General features: G+C 33.2%; 1 protein-coding gene across 1 annotated transcript; it reads right to left on the bottom strand.

The window, feature by feature from the left end:
- Positions 1–11,108: 11,108 nt before the first annotated feature.
- On the bottom strand, positions 11,109–17,777 carry LOC119671810 (chitin synthase chs-2). Its single transcript, XM_038082607.1, has 14 exons — positions 17,643–17,777; positions 17,338–17,573; positions 17,093–17,259; positions 16,896–17,022; positions 16,247–16,447; positions 14,759–14,937; positions 14,184–14,693; positions 13,882–14,104; positions 12,723–13,804; positions 12,524–12,671; positions 12,313–12,461; positions 11,725–12,255; positions 11,427–11,673; positions 11,109–11,316 (listed from the first exon to the last, which is right to left on the bottom strand). Exons 1-14 carry the CDS (start codon positions 17,702–17,704, stop codon positions 11,144–11,146), a joined length of 4,035 nt encoding a protein of 1,344 aa, XP_037938535.1. The 5' UTR covers positions 17,705–17,777; the 3' UTR covers positions 11,109–11,143.
- Positions 17,778–21,481: the final 3,704 nt, after the last annotated feature.

Genomic DNA, 21,481 nt, shown 5'->3' with positions numbered 1-21,481 from the left:
CAATGGGAGTTTCGGAGGATATCTGCTCCTTAGTTGGCCGTGATCGTTCTTCTTTGGACCTTAGTAACATTGTAAGATCTGTATCTTTTAGTTAGCTACTTCTTATATTGGTTGGGTTCCAATCTTCTGCTGGTTGTAGACTTGTCAAACGAATATCAACTATTCCTTCCTTTAATTCATTTTTAGTACAGCGTTTACATTCTAGCTGACAAGGTCGTCGCGATAACGCATCAGCATTTCCATGTTGGACACCCTTCCGGTGCTCTATTTTGAATTCATAGCTCTGTAGCCTTTCTATCCATCGAGCGATCTGTCCGTCTGGGCTTTTAAATTGTAATAATCATCTCAACGCTGCGTGGTCTGTTCTCAAACGAAATTTTTGACCATATGTACTTATGAAAGTGTTTTACACATTCCATTACCGCCAACAGCTCCTTTCGGGTTACACAATAGTTTCTTTCTGGGTTTCCAAGAATCCTGCTAAAGTATGCCACCACTTTTTCTTGACCATCGATAAATTGAAAAAGAACACCATTAATTCCGTAAGCGCTTGCATCGGTGTCTTAAATAATTTCCTGCCCTGGTACTGGATATGCTAGCATTGGTGCTGTACAAAGAGCTTGCTTCAATTGTTGAAAAGTTTTCTCTTGATCGATTTGCCACACGAATGTGTGATTCTTCTGACTAAACTCATGCAGACTTCTCGCTATATTGGCGAATCCTGGGACAAATCGACGGTAGTAAGTGCATAAGCCAAGGAAACTTCGTAATTAATGTATGTTTGTTGGTCTAGGCCAATCCTTTACTGCATTTATGTTTTCCTCATCGGTATGAATGCCTTGCGTCGTCACTTTATGTCCGAAATACGTAACTTGCGTTTTCATCAAAGAGCATTTTCTGGGATTCAAGCGTAATCCAGCTACCGCGATTCATTGAAAGGCTGTGGTCTGACGAATAGGCTTCGCGCCGTCATCCTATGCTTCACGATGGCAGTTCTTCCGGGTTTGCTATCTTCCATAGCAAATATCGAAGCATATTTGTGCAGTAGCTTTTTGACCTTCATTTTATCATTCCCTTTAACATCTTCCAGACACCTCGAAAAAAGATCAGGACTTATTTGCTGGTGAATGGCGACAGGTTTGTTTTGAGACTCATCGCATAGTATCACCGCTTCCACGGCATGACATTGTCCAATAACTACACCCTTTTTAAGTGTTACTGGCGTATTGAGTTCATTCAGGACTCTTAGTCTTACAGAATCTCGCAAGACATTTTATCAGCGATAGTAGCTTCTTCTCCAGTTGCCGTTCAAAGCTTGTAACCAGGCAAAGGTTCCATCGTTCCCTTTATTATGTTACGGCGAATAATTGAATGTGACACACCAGTATCGAGAGTTGGCAGTAATGGACGATCGTTCACAGTTCCGTTGACTGTAATATCGTTCTTGTGTCGATTAATTTGTGAGATTGACACTGTGGGGCCAATAGTTGTAGGAACCAGTTTCCGCCCCTTGGGACTGGTTCGTCTTAGTTTAACGAGTTGGGTAAGAGTTGTTTATCTTCATCTCCAGCTCTGCTTCTAGCTGGATTGGCATTAGAGCGGTTTCGCTAAACTCGACAATTGCAAAATGGCCTTGTTTTCCACAATTATAGCATTCACCCGCCGTTTTGATAAAAGGCACAAAGTGTCTTTAGTTACTGTGACAATTCTTTCTACAACTGCTGATTCTTCCAATTCCATTTTATGAACCTTGTGAATGGACTTAGTGGCGAGTGATGCGGTTTCTTGAGTAAGCGCGTGTAACACCGTTTCAGCGAATGTTCTTTTAGGTAGTACAAGTGCCGCACGTTTAGTATCTACGTCTCGTGTACCATTATATATATTACGCTTTATATTATTACGCGTTCGATGTAGTCTACCGATGCATCTGTATTTGCTAAATGTGCTAGTCGCTCAACATAAGCTGCAAAATTCTGGAGAGTCTCACCTGAGTTTTGGCATCGATTTTGTAGTTCGATTTGATATATCTGTTGCCTGTGTTCGCTTCCAAATCGCCTTTCTAATGCGGACATCAATGTATCATAATTGTCTCTGGGGCATGGTTTGTAATATTTCTGCTGCGGAACCTTTCAGCGAAATAAATAATGCAGCTACTTTATCTTCAGTATTCCAATTATTAGCCGCTGTCTTTTCGAATTGAAGCTTAAATATTTGCAATGGGACACTTCCGTCAAACATTGGAGCCTTGTGCTTTGGAGCGCATATTGGTGCTGCTGTGCTATGTACTTGTAAATCACTAACACGACTTCTTAGATGTAGCACTTCGGATTTAAGCACCTCTTCGTCTCTCTTCAGATCTCGTAGCTTACCTTATCTAGTTACCATATCTAGTTTTAGCGAAGAATCTGCTTATGTCGATTTTAAACTCCGTGCCTACATGCCACACGATAACGAGGCACCTTCACAGGGAGTCAAATTATTATACAATCACGCATATGCCGAGCAGCTTTGCTGGTGGGCTACGAAAACTAATGAACGGGGTGAGTCTAACCTTAAGATTGATAATAAAAGTAATACTCCCACTTTCATTTTTCCAAGTACGGTTGATCATGTAGGTTGCAACTTCCCGGTCTTTAGCGATTAATAACTTAAGAGTCTCAGTCAGGACAAGTTCCTCTGATCATAAATACATCATGTTCGTGATGGATATTCCCAGATTAGCTAAACAGTCCCAGCCCAATTCCAGAAAGGCAAAATGAGACATATTCAGTAGGCTGTTTTATAGTAAACCCGGCTCCAATTAACTCGATCAGAGAATTGGAGTGTAGAGTCAACTCAATTTACCCATGCTCTTATATGAAGAAATGTCAGTCACTGTAGTGGAACGAGAGGCTTATGTGCTCCGTAGAGACGTATTAATAGATTTCAATGAAACTTGTCGCACCAAGGTGTGGTCTCCATATTAAGATGCACTAAGGACACACAAAATCGCGGAAACCAAGAAACTGTTCTTAATTTCCCATTGCCAGAAAATTGAAAGCATTTAAGACTCAGCAGGATTACCTAAACGGTTAGTAAAAGGCCATATGGTACTTGTCTCTTCTTCATTAATAAGATGAGTACGACTATATAATTATTATTATTATTAAATAATAGGCTATGAATGCACCGGACCTAAAAGATCTACTGTGCGCCTAACTAACTAAAAGCCCAACTCAAACCATTCTAGATTATTTATAAATCTCATAATTGTTGGGTTTAATTTTACTCATTTGATTTAGGACTAAGATTCCGCTTCCAAGGTAATCAAGTTTACGTCTTGCTATTCAGCGCTTAGAACATGTTCTGATGTTTCCTTCTCCTTATAACAGAGTCGACAGGAATCACTTTCTACCGCATCTAAATTCTTCATATGGTAATTGAGCCTACAGTGTCCTGTAAGAAGTTCAGTGGTGATTTTAATATCGTTTCTGTTAAGATTAAGGATAGCATCAACTTTGATGTGTTCAGGATCAATGAGTCTTCTTAACTGCCGTTTGCTTGTTTGGACTCTTCAGTGTTTAAGTGGATGGCTTTTTTCCCGTTTACAAAATAAGTTTTTGTGAAACTATTTGTTATCCTGCAGAAGGGCTCTGGATCAATGAAAGGAGTGCACTCTTCTTTGGTAGGGAGTTTGCAATTTCATTGCCCTCATGCCCTTCATGTTCCGGTACTTACATAAGAGTAACTTAGTTCCTCGATGCCGGGGTATTGACAAGTTGAAAGCATTCCCAGATTCGATTGAGGAGTTTGCCAAAGATTTTAGAGCTGCTTGCATATTTTTGTACCTCAGGAGCCCCTACATAGGCATTTTCTCGCACATAGCTGTAAGGCATGGATCTCTACCTGAAAAATGGAAAAGGTCTTTCGCATTGAAATTGCTTTGCGGAATTTCGGTCCTGTAATTTTTGCTTCTGCACTGCCATCTTCAATTTTGGACCCATCAGTATACCATAATTGGGAGCCCTGTTTTACGATGATTTTATTATTTCTCCAAGTTGATCGGTCACTGACGACCACTTCGAATCCTTTAGAGAAGACTACTTTTCTCTTCATCTTATCAAGCACCTTATGGCACGTCAATGACCAATAGCCATAGGAGTGACAATAGAACGCCTCCTTGAGGGCATCCTTTGATTGACTTGACAGATAATCTCTTTGCCCCCGTTTCAAAAACTATTGTCCTATTTATCAGGATATTGAGAATCCATGTTATGATCAGTCTAAATAATTCTTTCCTGATCAGTCCTTCCTTAAATGGTCTGAATGTTGCATTGCCAAAATCTCTTGTAATATCAAACAATGTGCAGAGAGCTATTTCTTTACCGTCTAAAGACTACTCGATTTTACTCGTTAGACTATGTACAGCGGTCTCAGTCAATTTGCCTGACTGGTAAGCATATTGTTCAATATGTAGAGTGTGACGACTTTTACTATCTCGTCACAAAAATCGCAATGTACTATGCGTACAACTAAGTTATCATTATTAATGTAAAACTGGTAAAAAAAAGAAAAAAACAATAAAAAAATATATAAGACAACAATAGAATTAAGCTATTTTTAATTGAGAAAGAAATTGTTTATTATTAGTTAATATAAACGCAACAAAAAAATGCTAGTATAAGGTATTAAAAAAATTTAAGTTTAAAATTAAGGTATTATTAAGTTAGTATAAAATATCAACATTATTAAGTTATTATTAATTTAATAAAAAAAGAAAAAAAATGTAATCCTCCTTAATATATAAATTAAGTGATAACACTTCTTTTTTTTTAAGTGTAATTATTTTGCCAAATTTTTAATAAATGTGCAGCAAACAACAACAGTAAACATACCAGCTGCAGGCATTTAAAATAGGCAATAACAACTTAAAAGAAAGCTACACAATATGCACTCGGCAGTTAGAAGTCCCGTTTCGCAAGATTTATATAAAAGGAGGAGTAAATTAACGTAAAGACACTTGATCACAGGCCACGGAGCAGAACACTTGGCAGAACCAAAAGTAATATTCAACCAGGTAACTAAGAAATTTATTAACATTGCTTCCTACTCTACTAGTGTAGCCCAGTCGGTAACACTGATCCTTAGCAACGCAGCCTTGTCGGTAGCGTTGGTTCCTAGTCCACCAGTGTAGCCCAGTCGGTAACACTGATCCGTAGCACGCAGCCTTGTCGGTAGCGTTGGTTCCTAGTCCACCATTGGTCAGATTTTCTTCATTATTACAGGAATTATAGTAATTCTCAATATTCGCAATATATGCAATATATATTGCAATATATGTTGTTAGTAAATAAGTAATACATATTGTAAAAATTAATTTGTAAAAAAAAATAAATAAAGGAATTAAAATAAAATTAACCGGTCTTAAAATTATTATACGAGAAGATTCAGGGTTATAAAGAAATATTCTTGTAACGATGAGCGAAACCTCGGCTGATAAAAAGGTTCATTACAAGAGGTAAAGCTTTAATGTAGATTTCTTTGATATATTGATCTGGAATCTCTCCATCGCTTTGAGCAGAAAAGAAGCTTTCGGCGTGTGGTCCATCTTTTTGCGTGTTTTCGGTGTGAAAGCTACCCTAAACTTCGCCCTATGTTCAGGTATCATATCTAGTTTAAGACTTATCCAAAATATATATTTCTTAATATCGGTGCCAATATATCAACGCCTTTTTGAAGAAAACTACGTTGTATATTGTCGATAGAAGGTGAAAGTGGAGATGGCCCATTTAGTTGTATTGACTGCGAAAGTTATATAAGAGCTCTCTTTGTGTAGGCACTAAGTATTCTCGATGGTTTTCGTGGTCTCAACAAACATGGCACAGCTTGGAAAGTGAGTGTCCAGCAATAGCTGTCCCGTTTCCTCCAGACTTTCCGTACGGCTTCCGTCAGCCTTTTTTAGTGTAAAGAGACTATTTAAGTGATCTTTGTTGAGAGATTTTTGGAGTCTTGCAGCCGCTGGGAGCATTTCAATCTGTTCGCAGTGCCTCCTTCATGATTCTCCCTTTGATTTCCTTAATTCTGTATTGTAAGCCGTTAAGGCGCTTTTATATGATGCCCAGTTCCCGCAAGATTTCGCTTTATTAAGGAGCTGATGGGCCTTTTTGCGCAATATTTTCAGTTCCACCATGGAACGTTTCTTTTTAACAAGTTTACAGTTATTTTCAAGTTTGCTAACTTCAAGGTTAATGTTTTTGCTCTATACAGTGACTAGTTGGTCTTTCTAACATTTCTTATTTCGAAAGTGTCTTCAACTTCCCCTTCCAAATCAAAGCTTACATAGCGATGAAATTGGTCTTCATCCAACCAATTTGAAATATTGTTAGATATAAATGCGATCGTTAGCGTGAGATCTAATATCTTACCCTTACCGTATTTACAAAAGTAGGTTCATTTATTTATTTACCACCATTAAATTATTAGTAGTGTTATAATTAAAAAGCCATTAACCTCGTATATTAGTGTCCGTGCTTCGCCATACCCTTTGCTGTGTGTTAGTATCGCAGCACATCACCCACTACATATTTCAGATATGGCAGTATTTGCTGGAGCTCGAGAGACACCGATCCTCTGCTTCGCCAGGAAGGTGCATAGATGCAAGGACAATTGTTATTATTTCCCTAGTACTAGGTACTTCTTCTGTACTACCACCAGTTCACGTTGTGTGAGCTCTGAAATTGGAAGAGATTTAATGGTTTTGTTAATCATTATCACCGCTCTAGGACGATCAACATTATTGTCATAAATTAATTACATGTTTTTACTGCAGACCGTTTCTGCACCTGTTTGTGGCCTGTGGATTTTAAGCCTATAGGAGGCTGCTATAGCCCAGTGGAGGTTGATTTGATGCTGCCTTCAAGAGTCTTACGATCGTGACAGAGTCCGGGACATTACTTCCCAGACTGGTCCTTCCGCACCTTGCCGCCCTTTGTGCCACACAGCAATTCAGGAGCATCCGTGTCTTTTTTTCCCACATCCTGAGACGACCAGTGAGAGCAGAAGGTTTTCGGCTTTTGCCCTTATCTATTATTAATTTTAGTTTCCCGGAATTAAAACCCATTTTCGGTTTCTGTCTGCTTGCCTTAGCACGAGCCATCGCAGATGTTGATGGTCATCAATCACAACCTTTACCCTGTTTCCCTTTTGTCTTCGTCTCAGCAAGGCACTACTAAGTCATTACTGCCCGGCTAGTCGACCTTTTCAGACGAAATGGGGTCCAAAACAATCACCATCTCACCATTCGTCATTTATACAGTTTATGATAAGCCATCCGCGCTTTAAACTGTAACCAGTAAAGTGAGGCTTCATGCCAGAAACTCAACAAGTTTCGTACATCTCATCGAGGATGTATTTTTGTACTTCACCAATTTTCTCATTGGATTTTTGCCCTGTAATGCTTTGTCGGTTAGGAGCTAGATGTTGGGGTGGAGCTGTCCGATCGAGATCTTTTTGGTGTCACCTGCCTTTCGCTAGTCACGTTGGACGGTTTTGCAGTCAAGGACCGAGCTCTTTCCAGTGGAATGCCCTTGGCAAGTAAAGTCTTCATCCTTTTGGCCTAGTGCCGGATAATTTCATCCTTGTGTGGGTCTTTTTAGTTGGGCCAGGCTCAAGAAGATCTCTTTCCTATTCCGAGGAAATAGACAATCCAGCCGAATCCTAGCTAAGTGGAATATTCATCTCCTTCGGATTGTCGGGTAGAGGACCAGGTGCTTTCTACAATAAATCATGGTCCATGGACTCACCGGCAAGGGTACAAGATTAAGTATCTAGAAGTAAGTCTTGATACGAAGCTTAACTAGAGGGTCAATATTGATGATAGATTTCACATCAAAACGGGTATATTTCACGGACTTAGGTATTAATAAATTTTATCACCCCTCCGTTTCGACTTCACTATATCAAGCAAAAATCTTCGCCATTCTAAAACCATGTTACTATTATTATTATTAGAACATATTTGTATTTTAACAAAATTACAAATTTAGTCTACTTACCTTCTGCTCAAAAAGTATTCGAATTTTGTAAATAAAACACACAAATTTAAATTTCACTCCAAATTTATTTTATCTCCTTCAAAATATGCTCCTTCTGAAGCGATACACATATCCCAACCCAATCTGCCATGCACTTTTCGTAGGCCCGTGCAGCGAATTCTCTTTTACCAATTCAATCGATTCAAAACGCTTACCACGAAAGGGCAATTTGAGTTTCGGTGCCTGAGCGATGACAGTGGTTCCGTGTTTGGTCAAAAAACCGAGCGCTTTTTGAGCAGAAGGTATTTTTAATTTTGTTTTCCATGTAATGATAGTAGACTTCCAGATCGACTTGAGTCTGCCGAACGCGTGCCTTACGTATCCTACAATCGACGTATGCCGAGGTATTCAAACCTGGCTTCATCTGCAATATCGGTGCTGCTACTGCGTAGCACTGTGCTACTATTAAAATTTATTCTCATTGATTTCGTGTTTTCGCAGTTTATTATAAAGCCAGCTTTCTTGGTCTCGTTTTCTAACAAAGTAAGTTGATGTTACATATCGCTATGATGGTTTGACAGGAAAACAATATCGTCAGTATATTTAAGATCAGCTAGTCTGCCTTTTAGCCTCCAGTTTAAACCAGGCATGCGTGCTTCTATATCTTCAAATACTAAGTCTAAGACTAAATCCAAGACAAAAGCGGAAACAAGGCGCAGCCATGTTTTACTTTTGTGCGGCACACGAAAGCTTCGATGAGCTCACCACCATGTAAGACTTTGCAAGGGTACCTTCATAGATAGCTTTGATAATATTTATTATTTTATCGGGAACACCCATAATTTATCGAAAAGAAATAGCGAGTGGTCAAAATACAAAAGCACTCTATGTCTATACAATACAATAAGAAGCGAAATGTGGCATTTTTAAAAATTTGTATGGAATTATTTACAATATTATAGAGATATAACGACTCTACAAAATGATGGAAAAAAGAAGTGGTATATCCCATATAAATCTCAATAAAGATGATGACAGCTTTTTATCTTCATAACAGTGAGTGAAGATAAAAAAGTCAGTTTATTTCTATAAACTTACTTTCAGTTCCTTAACAATAGCATGGTACAGAATATACTGACGTCAAGAATAAAGTGGGCGGTTAACTCCTAAAAATCACTGAAATCATTCGATGTCGATAACACTTTTCCGAAGCTAACTTTATATACGGATTATTCACTCAATGAAGACGGATCTGGAGTAGGTGTTTATGAGCCGAAGTTAAATGCTCGGCATCACTAGGTAAAAACACAACTATCTTTTATGCAGAAAATTAAGCGATAGACAGATGTGTGTGCTTTAACCTTGATCATAACTATCAGAACCATTTTTTATTCATCTTAACTGATACTATCATCTGATATTAACCCTGGTGATGTCTTGAAAATTTGGATATTCTTGGTCAAAATAATCAGAAATGGATCCTATCGGTCGCAGGTCATGCAGAAATTTCTGAAATAAAAAATAGTATTTGAGGTATAGCTAATCAAAGCAGACAATGAAAATAATGAATCATACTTTTTGAGCAAGTGAAAATAAAGTGAGTAAATGTAAAAATTTTTAATTTTATGTATAATAATTTTTATTTCAATTCTAATAATATTTCTTACAATTTTTTTTTTTAAATTAATATTTCTATACAAATTAGGTTTGAGATTTTTTGGTTTAGTACAATATTTCCAATTTTTATTTTCGGAATACTATATGCTATAGAAAACCAATGAAAACTCTTGCATTTAAAAAAGATTCATACTGATTCCTCAATATATTTTTTTATTGATAAATTTTAATTTGATTGCAATTCTATTATTGGAAAAACTCTTTGGATAAGAATTTCATTCACCAACATTGTTAATGTTTGCAGTTATTTTCAGAACCTCAGTAATGATTGAAAATATTGTCTTATTATTAATATTTGATGAGCTCAAATATAAGGTTTCCGTGACACTGCGTCCATTGATAAACTATTGTTTCCTGCCCTTTTTATAATTACCCTTTTTTCAATAATTACCAATATAAGTATTCAGAACAGTTTTAGTCTTTTTCAGATCGATACTTAAACAGTATCCTCATTGTATCCTCAAGATCAGGTAATAATAAAAATTCAAGTAACTCAAGGTAATGAAAAATTTTTATTTGATTTTCTTACTATTCAAAAACATTTCTATTAAATAAATATTCTAATTTTGTAACTCCTAAAAGCCTTTTGTACAATTGTCAAGAATGCCAATGGATCGCTAGTTAAGAAAGACAAGTACTCATGTACTCGTAAGTCACCCTTAGGGGCACTAACCTCAGCGACTTTCCATAAATCATTATTTGGAAGGTCAGTGTTACTTTCTTAATAAATATTATTATAAGAGTTGAGTTAACAGCATTTAAATTATTTGATTAAACTTTTTACAATTTTAAAGTATAAAATTTTAGTTTTAATTTATGATTTGCGCTTTGCTCTCATTTCTTTGTTTTAATACTTTTGTCACTAAAATGAATACAACAAAAATAATTCGAATTTAATTATATTATTATTTATACTTTGTTTTAAAATTAATTATTATACTTTCTATTATTTCATTATAAGCAAATGCGAAAAAACAAATACATCATAAAATAGAATACGTCAATTGACGCGCGTACTATGAAGAGAATAGTGTAAGGTACTCTGTCACTGGGGCCTTCAAACGGATATTAATTTGTAGAAAAGTGCTTGATTATTTCTAGTAATAATGGCAGCATTCGTCGTTAATCTGTTAAAGCGATATGTCTATAAGCTAGTAAAGTGAAAAACGATTTTTTGTTTTTATATTCTTCATTTTTAGAATCAATAGTTAATATATTCAATAGTTCAATAGTAATTCCCTTTTATTAAAAAAAAAAATTAAAATTATTATTTATAAAATAAACAATATAGTTAAGTTTTTTATAGGAAGAGCTTCCGTCACTTTAATTGCGATATGTTATAATACGCCTTTCTACATATACATATGTACAATACACATAAATATACTCTTTTAAAGTATTATTAACTAACAAAAAAGAAAGTGTATTTATTAATATTTCATATATAAAAAATCTTATAAAATTTTCAAATCATATGAGGGGTGTTGATAAGTTAGTGTTGAATTTTCATTTATCTCTGTATTACGTCGCAGTTGCTGAGTCAGACGCCTCTTAGCATTATGTCTGGTCTCATTCAACATCATTAAAGATTTTCTGCTCATAGAAATCTGATTAGCTTTGATATCATCTAAAATTAAAATTTATTAATTTGTAAATAAATGTATTATATATGATTGTGTAAAAATATAATTTCAACAAATGTAATAGTCATAAATCTTCATTAAAATCATATTTTACCTTCCCCTAAAAACCGACGTTCAAAGTTCCTTGGCAAATCACTGTAATCCAGTTGATTTTTATCCCTATTTTCATGTAATTTAAATATGGTCTGTCGTTTAGGTGTATATTCACTCTCTTCTCCATCCTGTACATTATCATAATTTTTTTCTTCGTTGTATTCATCTAAGCGTTTTGGTCGTTGAAGCTGACGAGCTATATTTATTGCATTACCTTTTATTTCTTGAGCAGCATCTTCATCAGTTATCTAAAATGTTATACTATTAAAGTAAACATTAAAAGTACAAAGTAATCATACTGTGCTTGATCTGCCAAAGAAATCCAGGGATGTAGTTGCTAGTAACTGGGAAATAGTTGCAAATCGATGAAAGAACATAGCAATAAACTGTATTATTAAGATTAAACCAAAAAAGACTACGAAACACAGGCCTATTGGATCTAATTCCTTATGAGAGCGATATATGTAAATCTGTGAGTTATCGTCGTCATATGTAATGTAATCTGTCGGATCCAGTGGCCATTCTAAGTGTAAATAGTCTTTTTTTAACTGAAGAAGAAATACCACTAACACAAATATCGAATTAATCATAACGAAAGCAAAGGCAAACATATTACGCAAATTCTGTAAACTTTCTGCGATTTCCGCTTTCTTTTCTTTTGTGTGAAACATCGGTTTCAAATACTGCTTAATTAGATCCTTCCAAAATCGCTTTTCCTTCAATGATATTTCACCCAACTCAGAATTTACTAAAAGTTGATCATTTATCCAACCGGGTAAATAGTTTTTACTTTCAATATTCTCTTCTGCATTTTCGTTATTATCAGTCACCTATATTGGTAGTTATTATATGTAGTTTTAAAATATGCACCAAGTGAAAACTGTTACCTTTTTAACCGCCACCTCTCGTGTACCCCACGAAACGTCATTCATATTGAACACAGAATATATTAAAAGCAGCATATACATTGAAGGTATAGTTATATAATATATAAAACCACATATTAGGGCAGCACTTTCTTGAGGATGGACGAGGCCTTATTTTAATATAAATAATCTTTAAGGTATTATAAATTATACGGATGTAATATTTAGTTACCAGCAATAAATATTTGTAAAAACACTAAGAGAAAAAACAGAGAGGCAGGAGCAAAGGGTCCATCATCGATCATTTGAATAATAATTCCGATTAAAACGGCCATCATCACCAAGCAATACATTGAACTAATTACAAAAGCCAATAGTAACTGCGAAAAATAAAAATATATTTAAAATACAATATTTATAACTAAATTTACCTGAAACTGTTGTTTGAGATAAATACAAGATAATATAAAACATAGAAGAGGTATGAAATTCCAAAGAAACGCTGTCCATATATCAATGCTAAAAACAGTAACAACAGCACCAACCATCATAAGAAAAATAGTTCCTGGTCCTAAAATTGTGCCCACCATTAACATGGCTTGATATATAATGTAAGGCGTTGATATGGAGCTATTATTTTTAACTACCATATCCGCATCGGAAAGCAAATCAAATATGTTGGCAATTGTGGAAGGTACCCAGCGACGACGTTGATTATAGAACTCGTTAAATATTTCTGGTGAATGTGTGTATGCGTCAGATGCTGCAGAGTATTCAACACGTAATCCCTGCTTAAGAATTAAAGTACATAGCCATCGATCTTCGCCTTGATCATATTGTATGTAATGCATAGGTTCAGTGGAAATTGTAGTATATTTTTTCATGACACTATTTTCCATAAGCGCACTACCTCGAAATAAACTAAAGCAACCTGGGCTACACAAAACACAACCAATGACGTGTTCGGTAGCTTTTTGTAACCAATGGCCGATTGCATATTCAAATATCTGATACCAAACCATTGGACCTCTGCCAACAGGATGAATACGACCACATGCTGCACCAAGTTCTTCAATAGCCTTCATTCTGTCTAATAGTAACTGTACGGCTTTGGGCTGAAAATCTATATCTCCATCAAGTGCTAATAAAAATGTATTTTCTGCGATGATTGTTTTACGCCGTGGTGATAAATTTTCCAATTCCATGATTCGAAATCCTAGCAAATAATACATGTACATAACCTGAGACCAACGCTTCTTGTGTCGAATTTTATCTTTATTTTTTAAATGTGCGATCAGTTTAGAGCGGCCGGGTAAGGTCCACACCAAACGTCCTCCATAAGGTGTTTCAGTTTTTATTGGAGCCTTTATTTTCATAAATACCCCATAAATTTCAAATGCAGCTTTCTCTATACTTGTTACAAGTATTTTAACATAGTCATTTATCGGAGGATTTTTCAAATTTTCGCACAAGTCTTCATCCAAAATAAATGCGTCGTCAAAGAAAATATTTGCTAGACATAAAAAGAAAAGGAATATTTTTTAATTAGTTAAGCAATTTAAGATATATTAAGATATATATATAAATTACTTTCCAATTCATAGTATTCATCATCAGGTTTTCCACCATTAATATGAATTTTTGCCATTCGCCGTGCGCATTGATCTTCGTCTAAACGAACAATTGATTTCAAAAACTCCATCATCTCATCTAAAGTTTCGTGCCACATAGTAGCGCATATAATTAATTGCGGAATTTTATCACTTTCCAATACATCAGATGTAGGATCTGCATCTTTATGATTTGGTAAATTCTGTCACATGACATTTAATTGCCGTAATTATGCTCTTAAAACTTTAATTTTAAATTTATTAATAAAATATAGTACTTACTTTACTGCCTATGTATTCTTCGCTCCAGTCAATAATGCGTCGATTCATCGTAATACATTGAGCAATCAAGAATGGACAATACCACGGACAAACGAACAACTTTTCAGTTGGTGAGTTTTTATCGTTTTTTGGATACCAAATATGAGCTGTAACCCAAAGTTGGGATAACCACCATAACACCCACAACCAAAGATAATCGTTTGTCAAACTACTTAATATATTTTTCGAAGAAAGTGAATTAAAGCTCAAATAATCAGGTACATAGTTATGAAATACACAAACATTTGAATCTCGCCAAAATGTCAGTAATATAATAATGGCCACAGATATAGGATCAATCAAACTAAAGGGCAAAGAAAAGCTAAATTTCTGAATTTTAATTTTGCAAGCGAATTTCGCAAAAATATAGCATAAATATGAAGAAACAATTTGTAGAAATAAAACGTAAAACAAAGCACTTGAATTGGACTCAACATTAAAACCAGAAAATGATGATAATTCTATAGATACCTAAAATGATCAAAACATTTGTTTTAAAAAATTAACCTATTTTAATACAATAATTAGTACTTAACGTTTTCAATTCTGAAATGATGTGTCTTCCATGCATACGAGAAATTTGACAAATATTCTGGAAAACGATATCCATGTAAGGCGAATCCAACAATTGAGAACAGTACAATTTTTATTGGTGAAAGAAACAGGTATGTTTGATATCTTGACTTTGTTTTCCGCATGGTTTTTATAAAATGCGCTACAATGAAACAATAATAGTAAGATATTAGTTTCCATTACTGAAACACCATTCTTTTTTTATAAGTACAGGTATAAGCACTCTTGAGCAAATTATTTTAAAATCGACAGTTGGTGTATTCCTCATCTCCGAACGGTGGCAAAAATCAACAAGTTGCTTACTACAGTTGCTAAGTAACATACTGGCATCACTGTTCCACTCTGTCAATTGTTATGATCAGAAAGCTGATCTGACACATCTGCACATAATGTAAGCAACTAAGAAGTTAAAAAATTTAAAGCGCTTTTCAATCATAATTCCTTCATGTACTCCTGAAAGTTTTTGTATAATTTTAAAATATTTATTTTCCACAATTTCGATCATTTTTAATTAATGAAGATTCTCAATAGATCGCTTCTCGCTGTGGTAACATTTTTTTCTATAGTCGCTAAGATGTTTGGCCACGACTAGTCATGAATAGTTGTTCAGATAGAGAAAATAGTGTTGTTGTTTTGCGTACAAATTAGCGATTTTAATTAAGCGAATTGTTATGTATTTGCTATACGTCGGAGCTGCCAAATACAACTAATATAAATTTTAATTATATAGTTTATCGGACCTATTCTGTGCACTTGACAGATTTGTCAAATTTTTTAATAAAATTTTTGATATTTATATAGCAGAAAGCTTTTTGATATTCTGGACACATCTTGACAAATTTCAAAGCTCAAGTACCTAGTGCTTCTCACCACACTATGGTGTAAAGTGTTTTGTATAGAAAACTGTTCGTAATTGTTCGTAACTGTTCGTAGAAAATGCTTGTAAAGAGCACATATTTTAAGTTGCCAAAAGCATTTTTCATGCATTCAAATAACAATAAAAAATATGCTTGTAAAGAGCGTATATTTTAGTAAGAATATTTGTCATGCATGCAAAAAATAAAAAATGCTTAAAAAGAGCATATTTTTATAGTTGTCAACAGCATTTGTAGTATTGACAACTTACAAGGAAAAGAGCATTTTATTTATGTCACAGAATACCAAAACCTTTACAGCAGTCAATTTTGACAAGTTTATAAAGTGCACAGAATAGGTCTGTATATCTTAATATGTATATTGAAATGTATAGAACACCGTACATTCCTTCTTTTACATTTTCTGGAATGTTTAAATTATTATTTTTTATTCTTTTTAATTCAGATTTTGCAATAAACCCGTTAATTGAGCATGTTACATAAAATGTAATTTTAAGAAACGTGCGTAATTGAAACGGTTTAAGGAAGTACAGTAGTTCCTAAAGTATCATGTACTCGTAAAAATGTCTAACTTACCAATGCCGGAATTTAAGTAGGTATAGTTTTCCCACCAACGGCAAGATATTAATATTAATGGCACTATTAAAATTTGTATACTAATTAATTTAGACATAGCCGGCCAAACAACAAATGAGGTCGCCTGGAATACAAGAGCTAAAATGCCAGTGCAGAAACCAATGATTGAGCTCCAATTTAGTGTGACTTTGCTGAAAACAACTAAAAATTTTTTTTAAAATTATTATAAAATAATATGATTTATATATGTATATGACTACGGTAAAAACATAAAACATTCCTGTATAGGTTGCTTTCTATATACCTCGCGGAATTTTCGGATATAATTTCTTGGTTCCTTTTTGATAATTTTTTCTAGATACATCGACACAAAAAAAAAATAAAATGATCAAACAAAACTTCAGATAAAAATCACCTAATATTTCAAAAATAAGTCATTTAAATTGTTTAAGTGATACAATAATATACCCTTACACATTTTTGAGATACTAAGGATTTTTTAATTGAAGCCGATTATTATTAAAAATAATATAACTATTATAAATGAACTATTATAAATTAACTTTTATAAATTATAAGACGTACATAGATTACGGTCTGCATATATTCATAAAATAAAGTCTATTAATATTAGTGGAAATTTACTTACATAATAAAATAGGTATAAAGCAAACACAGTTGGAAAGCATTAAGCCTCTAATTGAGTCCAGATTAGGTAATACTAAGAAAGTAAATAAAGCGAGTCCAATCACATGAAGTATTTCGAATAAACACACCTTCAAAATTTTAATTATTATTTTCATTAAAAGTTGCAAATATATAAGGTATTTAAACAATAGAATATACCAAAAGTACTTCCAGTCGTGTTGGCGTCTTAACGTATTTAAATATAAAAATTCGCAAAGATCGAAAGAATGTAAAAATTTCCGGAACAGAGAAAGAAATAATTATTGCCCACACCCAAGCTATTTGTTCTTCTTTCGGCAATTGCAGAGTCAAAGAATTTACCATATCTTTTAAAATAAATGCAATTGTTTTGATTATAATAATGTATTTAGTAGATTAGATGTACATAGAATCTGTAGGTTTACCTTGAACAACGCAATACTTCAGACGTCGGTTTTGTATCTGCGCAACCATCAACATAAATGATAACTTGGATATAATTGTTGTTATAATTATGGTAAAAAAAACGAATACGTAAGTAAACGCCTTAAATATTTTTAAAAAAATATTGAGCTTTCCCCAATTTGTTGCTGATCCTGTAGATCGTTTAGATGGGGGATCTTGGAAAGAATCCCACAAAGGTGGTTTTTCATTTCTTTTCCTTCAAGTATAGAAAATAAAATATAAACTTATTTATGAGTCACGATGTTGGATATAATATAAAATTTACCGATTTTTACCAATACCACCATTTTCAATACTTTCACATTGATCTTTCGTACTTGATTCCATATGTATGGTAAGAGTTACAAATCTTATTCCAAATTATTCCAAATAAGAGCAATAGTGTTCACTTTTTAAATAATTGATTTGAATTAAACTGTTTCACCATTAAAAATGCTGATAAATGTATTTTACAGATAACGAACCACTATGTTTTAACAATGAGATAAAATTATCACTTTTATCAAATTGAACAGTGATGCACACAATTAATATAATGAAAGGTTATTGTAAAATGTAGGCTATGAATGCGAACCTGAACGTTGATTCATTTTTGAAAAGCAGAGATAAATACCAATTCTATGAAAATATTTACTGATATCGAGTGCAATTAAGGCAATAATTGATCAAGTTTTATTTGAACAATGAGTACTTATTACTGAAGTTCATTTTTATCAATTTTCTAAAAATCACATCTGTTTGAAAATATCGCAGCTAAGTATTAAGTATTGCAAAAATATAGAAAATGATTAGCTAATAGGGCCGTAACTTATATGAAATTTATTCAATCATTTCTAAATTATTCTACAAAGACACCAAACAATTTGAAGATTGTTTGTACTGTGATCTTTGAACCTTTCGCACTGAAATTTTTGTAATAATGTTCTATAATGAACCGATTCTTCTTTCTATCTTTTTTTTTAAATTTTTTAATATAAATTTTTAATATAAGCAGGTTTAAGAAGGTGATATCTAAAAACTCCTGATCGGACAGTTGAATGAAATTTGTGATAGTGGAAGCGCGTGTGAAGTTTCTTTGTTATTATATCAGATGACTTCTTCTATACTGTAGAATTTGATGTATTCTTCAACAGCATTATGTAATTATTTGGTGATGTTTGGGAATCACAAATCCTTCTTCAAGCAGCAAAATGGAATGATAATAATTTCATTTTAATATTAGTTTTTGCTATAGATGCATATATTATAAGAACATAATCGATATTCTCTAATATTGAGATTTCAGTTGCGCTCTTAGCACGTTCACAGTGCTTCATTTAGGCAGCTTTGCTCATTAAAGCTGCTAATAAGTATAATTTACCATACACAGAACTTTCATATAAATGAACTCGCCTGATTTAAGGCGAAAAATGTTTCAGTTTCAGCTTATGAACGTATTAATAAAAATTGATATTTGTTTTATATATTCACATTATAAATATTTTATATTATGTTGAAGCTATTTAAGCCAGTGCACTTAAGCACTTTTACTCTTTCTTAACTCGAGGTATTTTTAAAACCCCTCTTTATGCCTTGACTGAATTATTGTTTATCACTTCATCAGATAATATAAATAATATTATTATTAAATGATTATTAGAATATTGAAAACATATAAATATAATTGAATTGCTATTTGTTGTCAGCTATTTGTTGTCAAATATTTAATTATGTTTGTTCCAGTAGCTGACAGGGATTTTATATACCTATATACAGTGTTCTATATAGTGTATAATTAAATGACGTTATTATTTTTAATATCGTAGTTCCTTTTGATACGAAAATTTCTCACGAAGTTAAGATTTTTTGAACTCAGTCACTTCTTAACATAAGATGAACGATATGAGTTCCATCTTCATCAACATTTTCTCAAGGTGGATAAATGTTTTGTTGGTGATAAAGCTGTGGAAGCGTAGATTTCAAAATAAAGCAGTACATCAGTTGTGCCTCTTTTAAAATCGAACTGATGTCGACTCATCAAATTATTGCGAAAATAACGCTACTTAATTTGGTGCAAAATTTGCTTGATTTAAGGATTGGTGCGGTAAGAAGAAGGTTAGCAAAGTTTTTATGGTTAAAAATAATATTCTGTCAATGTCAGGAGAATGGGCTGAGTGTGATTATAAAGTACTTTCTAGTTTAATAATTGAAATATCGCTTTAAATTTGCTTTGCATGAATGCATAGTGTTTTCTTAAAGTATAGTATTTTATTTTTCATTATATAAATTTAGTATAAAAAAAGCATTATTTAATTGAATACACATTGAAATATCATTGGAATCATATATTGTTCCGCGGGAATGCTCTAAAATTGAAAAGAGTTAGAGTTAAAATTATAGTTGCCGTTGAGCTTTTTGTATCTGACGATATTTTTTTGGATAAGATAATTAATTAATTTATTTTGTCAGCTCTTGCACACCTTTTCTTTTAGGCTTTTTAAATTGTGTTGTTAATAAATTATTAAAGGTTTTATATTATATGTATTATGTTATTTATATATATATATATATATTAAATTAAACAGTGCGATTCCCAGCCCTTTTGTTTGATATGTCTTAGTTTTGAAAGTTCAACATGTAACATAAAATTTACACTCGTAAATTTTACTACACAATCACATTATAATACAAAACAAAATAAATATAATAAAAAACAACACACATCAAAAACAATAGAAAAACTTGTAAACAACGCACCGTTGCAATTACAAGAACAAATATACTGTTTGCTTCGCACATCGCAGGTATAAAAGGCGAAGCAAAAGCAGTAGACGGGGATTCAGCAAGACATCGAGCTGCGAACAGGTTGTTCCACAATACACATGCTGAAAGCACCACAAATCGAAATTTACATCTCGATTTCTTTTTTTTTTTATTAATTTTTTTTTAATTTAATAGAAATTCACATTTCTATTAAAATTCATTATCAAAAACGAAATTAACATTTCGTTAGTAATAGAAATATAAATTTCTATTACTCATTTACTAAAACGAAATCATATTTTCGTTAATAAATTATAATTTTTAATACATATTTCTATTAAAAATTATTAGAAAAAACGAAATTAACATTTCGTTAGTAATAGAAATATAAATTTCTATTACTCATTACCTATAACGAAACCCTATTTCGTTAATCAATTACTCGGTAAGGTGATAATAACCCATGAACATTATCACCCATACCAAATACATGTTTTAAAGAAGAAATTCACATTTCTTCATACCTTTTTTTCTTTAGGGGCGTCGAAAGTAATATTTCTACGCCAAATACATTGGTTTTAAAGAAGAAATTCACATTTCTTCAAACCTTTTCTTCAGGGGCGTCGAAAGTAATATTTCTACGCCAAATACATTGTTAAAAAGAAGAAATTCACATTTCTTCAAACCACATCACCGCACCAACGTCACCATCCACCGTGTATTCACACGTTCCACTGTTCCTAACAAACAAATTTATTGTAGGACTGAACCTGGAATCCGGCGAGCAAAACCCCGGCCAGAAAGGTTCGTTACAAACATTATATCAAAGGGTACTTATTTCGGAAGTTTCCTAGTAACGCTGTACAAAGATTTTAATAGATCCCTAATTAATATGACTAAGACTAGAGAAAAAGTATTCAATCGTGTAATTAATTCTTTATATTTTTCGCAATTAGCCTTGTTATCAATAAATTTGAGATGTGTAGGATATAATGCAAATGCTAAGCCTACTACTCGTAGTATTGTTTTCATAGGGATATTATACAAACAATTTAAAATTCTATATTTAAGTTTAGAAGTCGTGAAGGGAGAGCTCAGTATTCGATCTACTATTGTCAATATGTGGTCAGTTGAAACATACGTATCTCCAATAATTTTCTTTTTTTTATAATATGAAGAGGTGCCTTAAATCGACAGAAGTATTTATGTTTTGCTTACTGTGCAAAAGACAGTATAAGTATATGATTGGAGTAAGGAAAATTTCATCTCAAACCAGATAAATGACATTATCTTCTACGTTGCTCTGTTACTTTGTTGTGCTTAAGATAAGAGCTGAAAAGAGCACTTAAGTATTTGTCATAT

The sequence above is a fragment of the Teleopsis dalmanni genome, chromosome 1, assembly GCF_002237135.1.
Source record: "Teleopsis dalmanni isolate 2A chromosome 1, ASM223713v2, whole genome shotgun sequence".
Lineage (NCBI taxonomy): Eukaryota > Metazoa > Arthropoda > Insecta > Diptera > Diopsidae > Teleopsis > Teleopsis dalmanni.
Note: the sequence above shows the minus strand (reverse complement) of the source record. Positions and strands in the feature narration are given on the sequence as shown.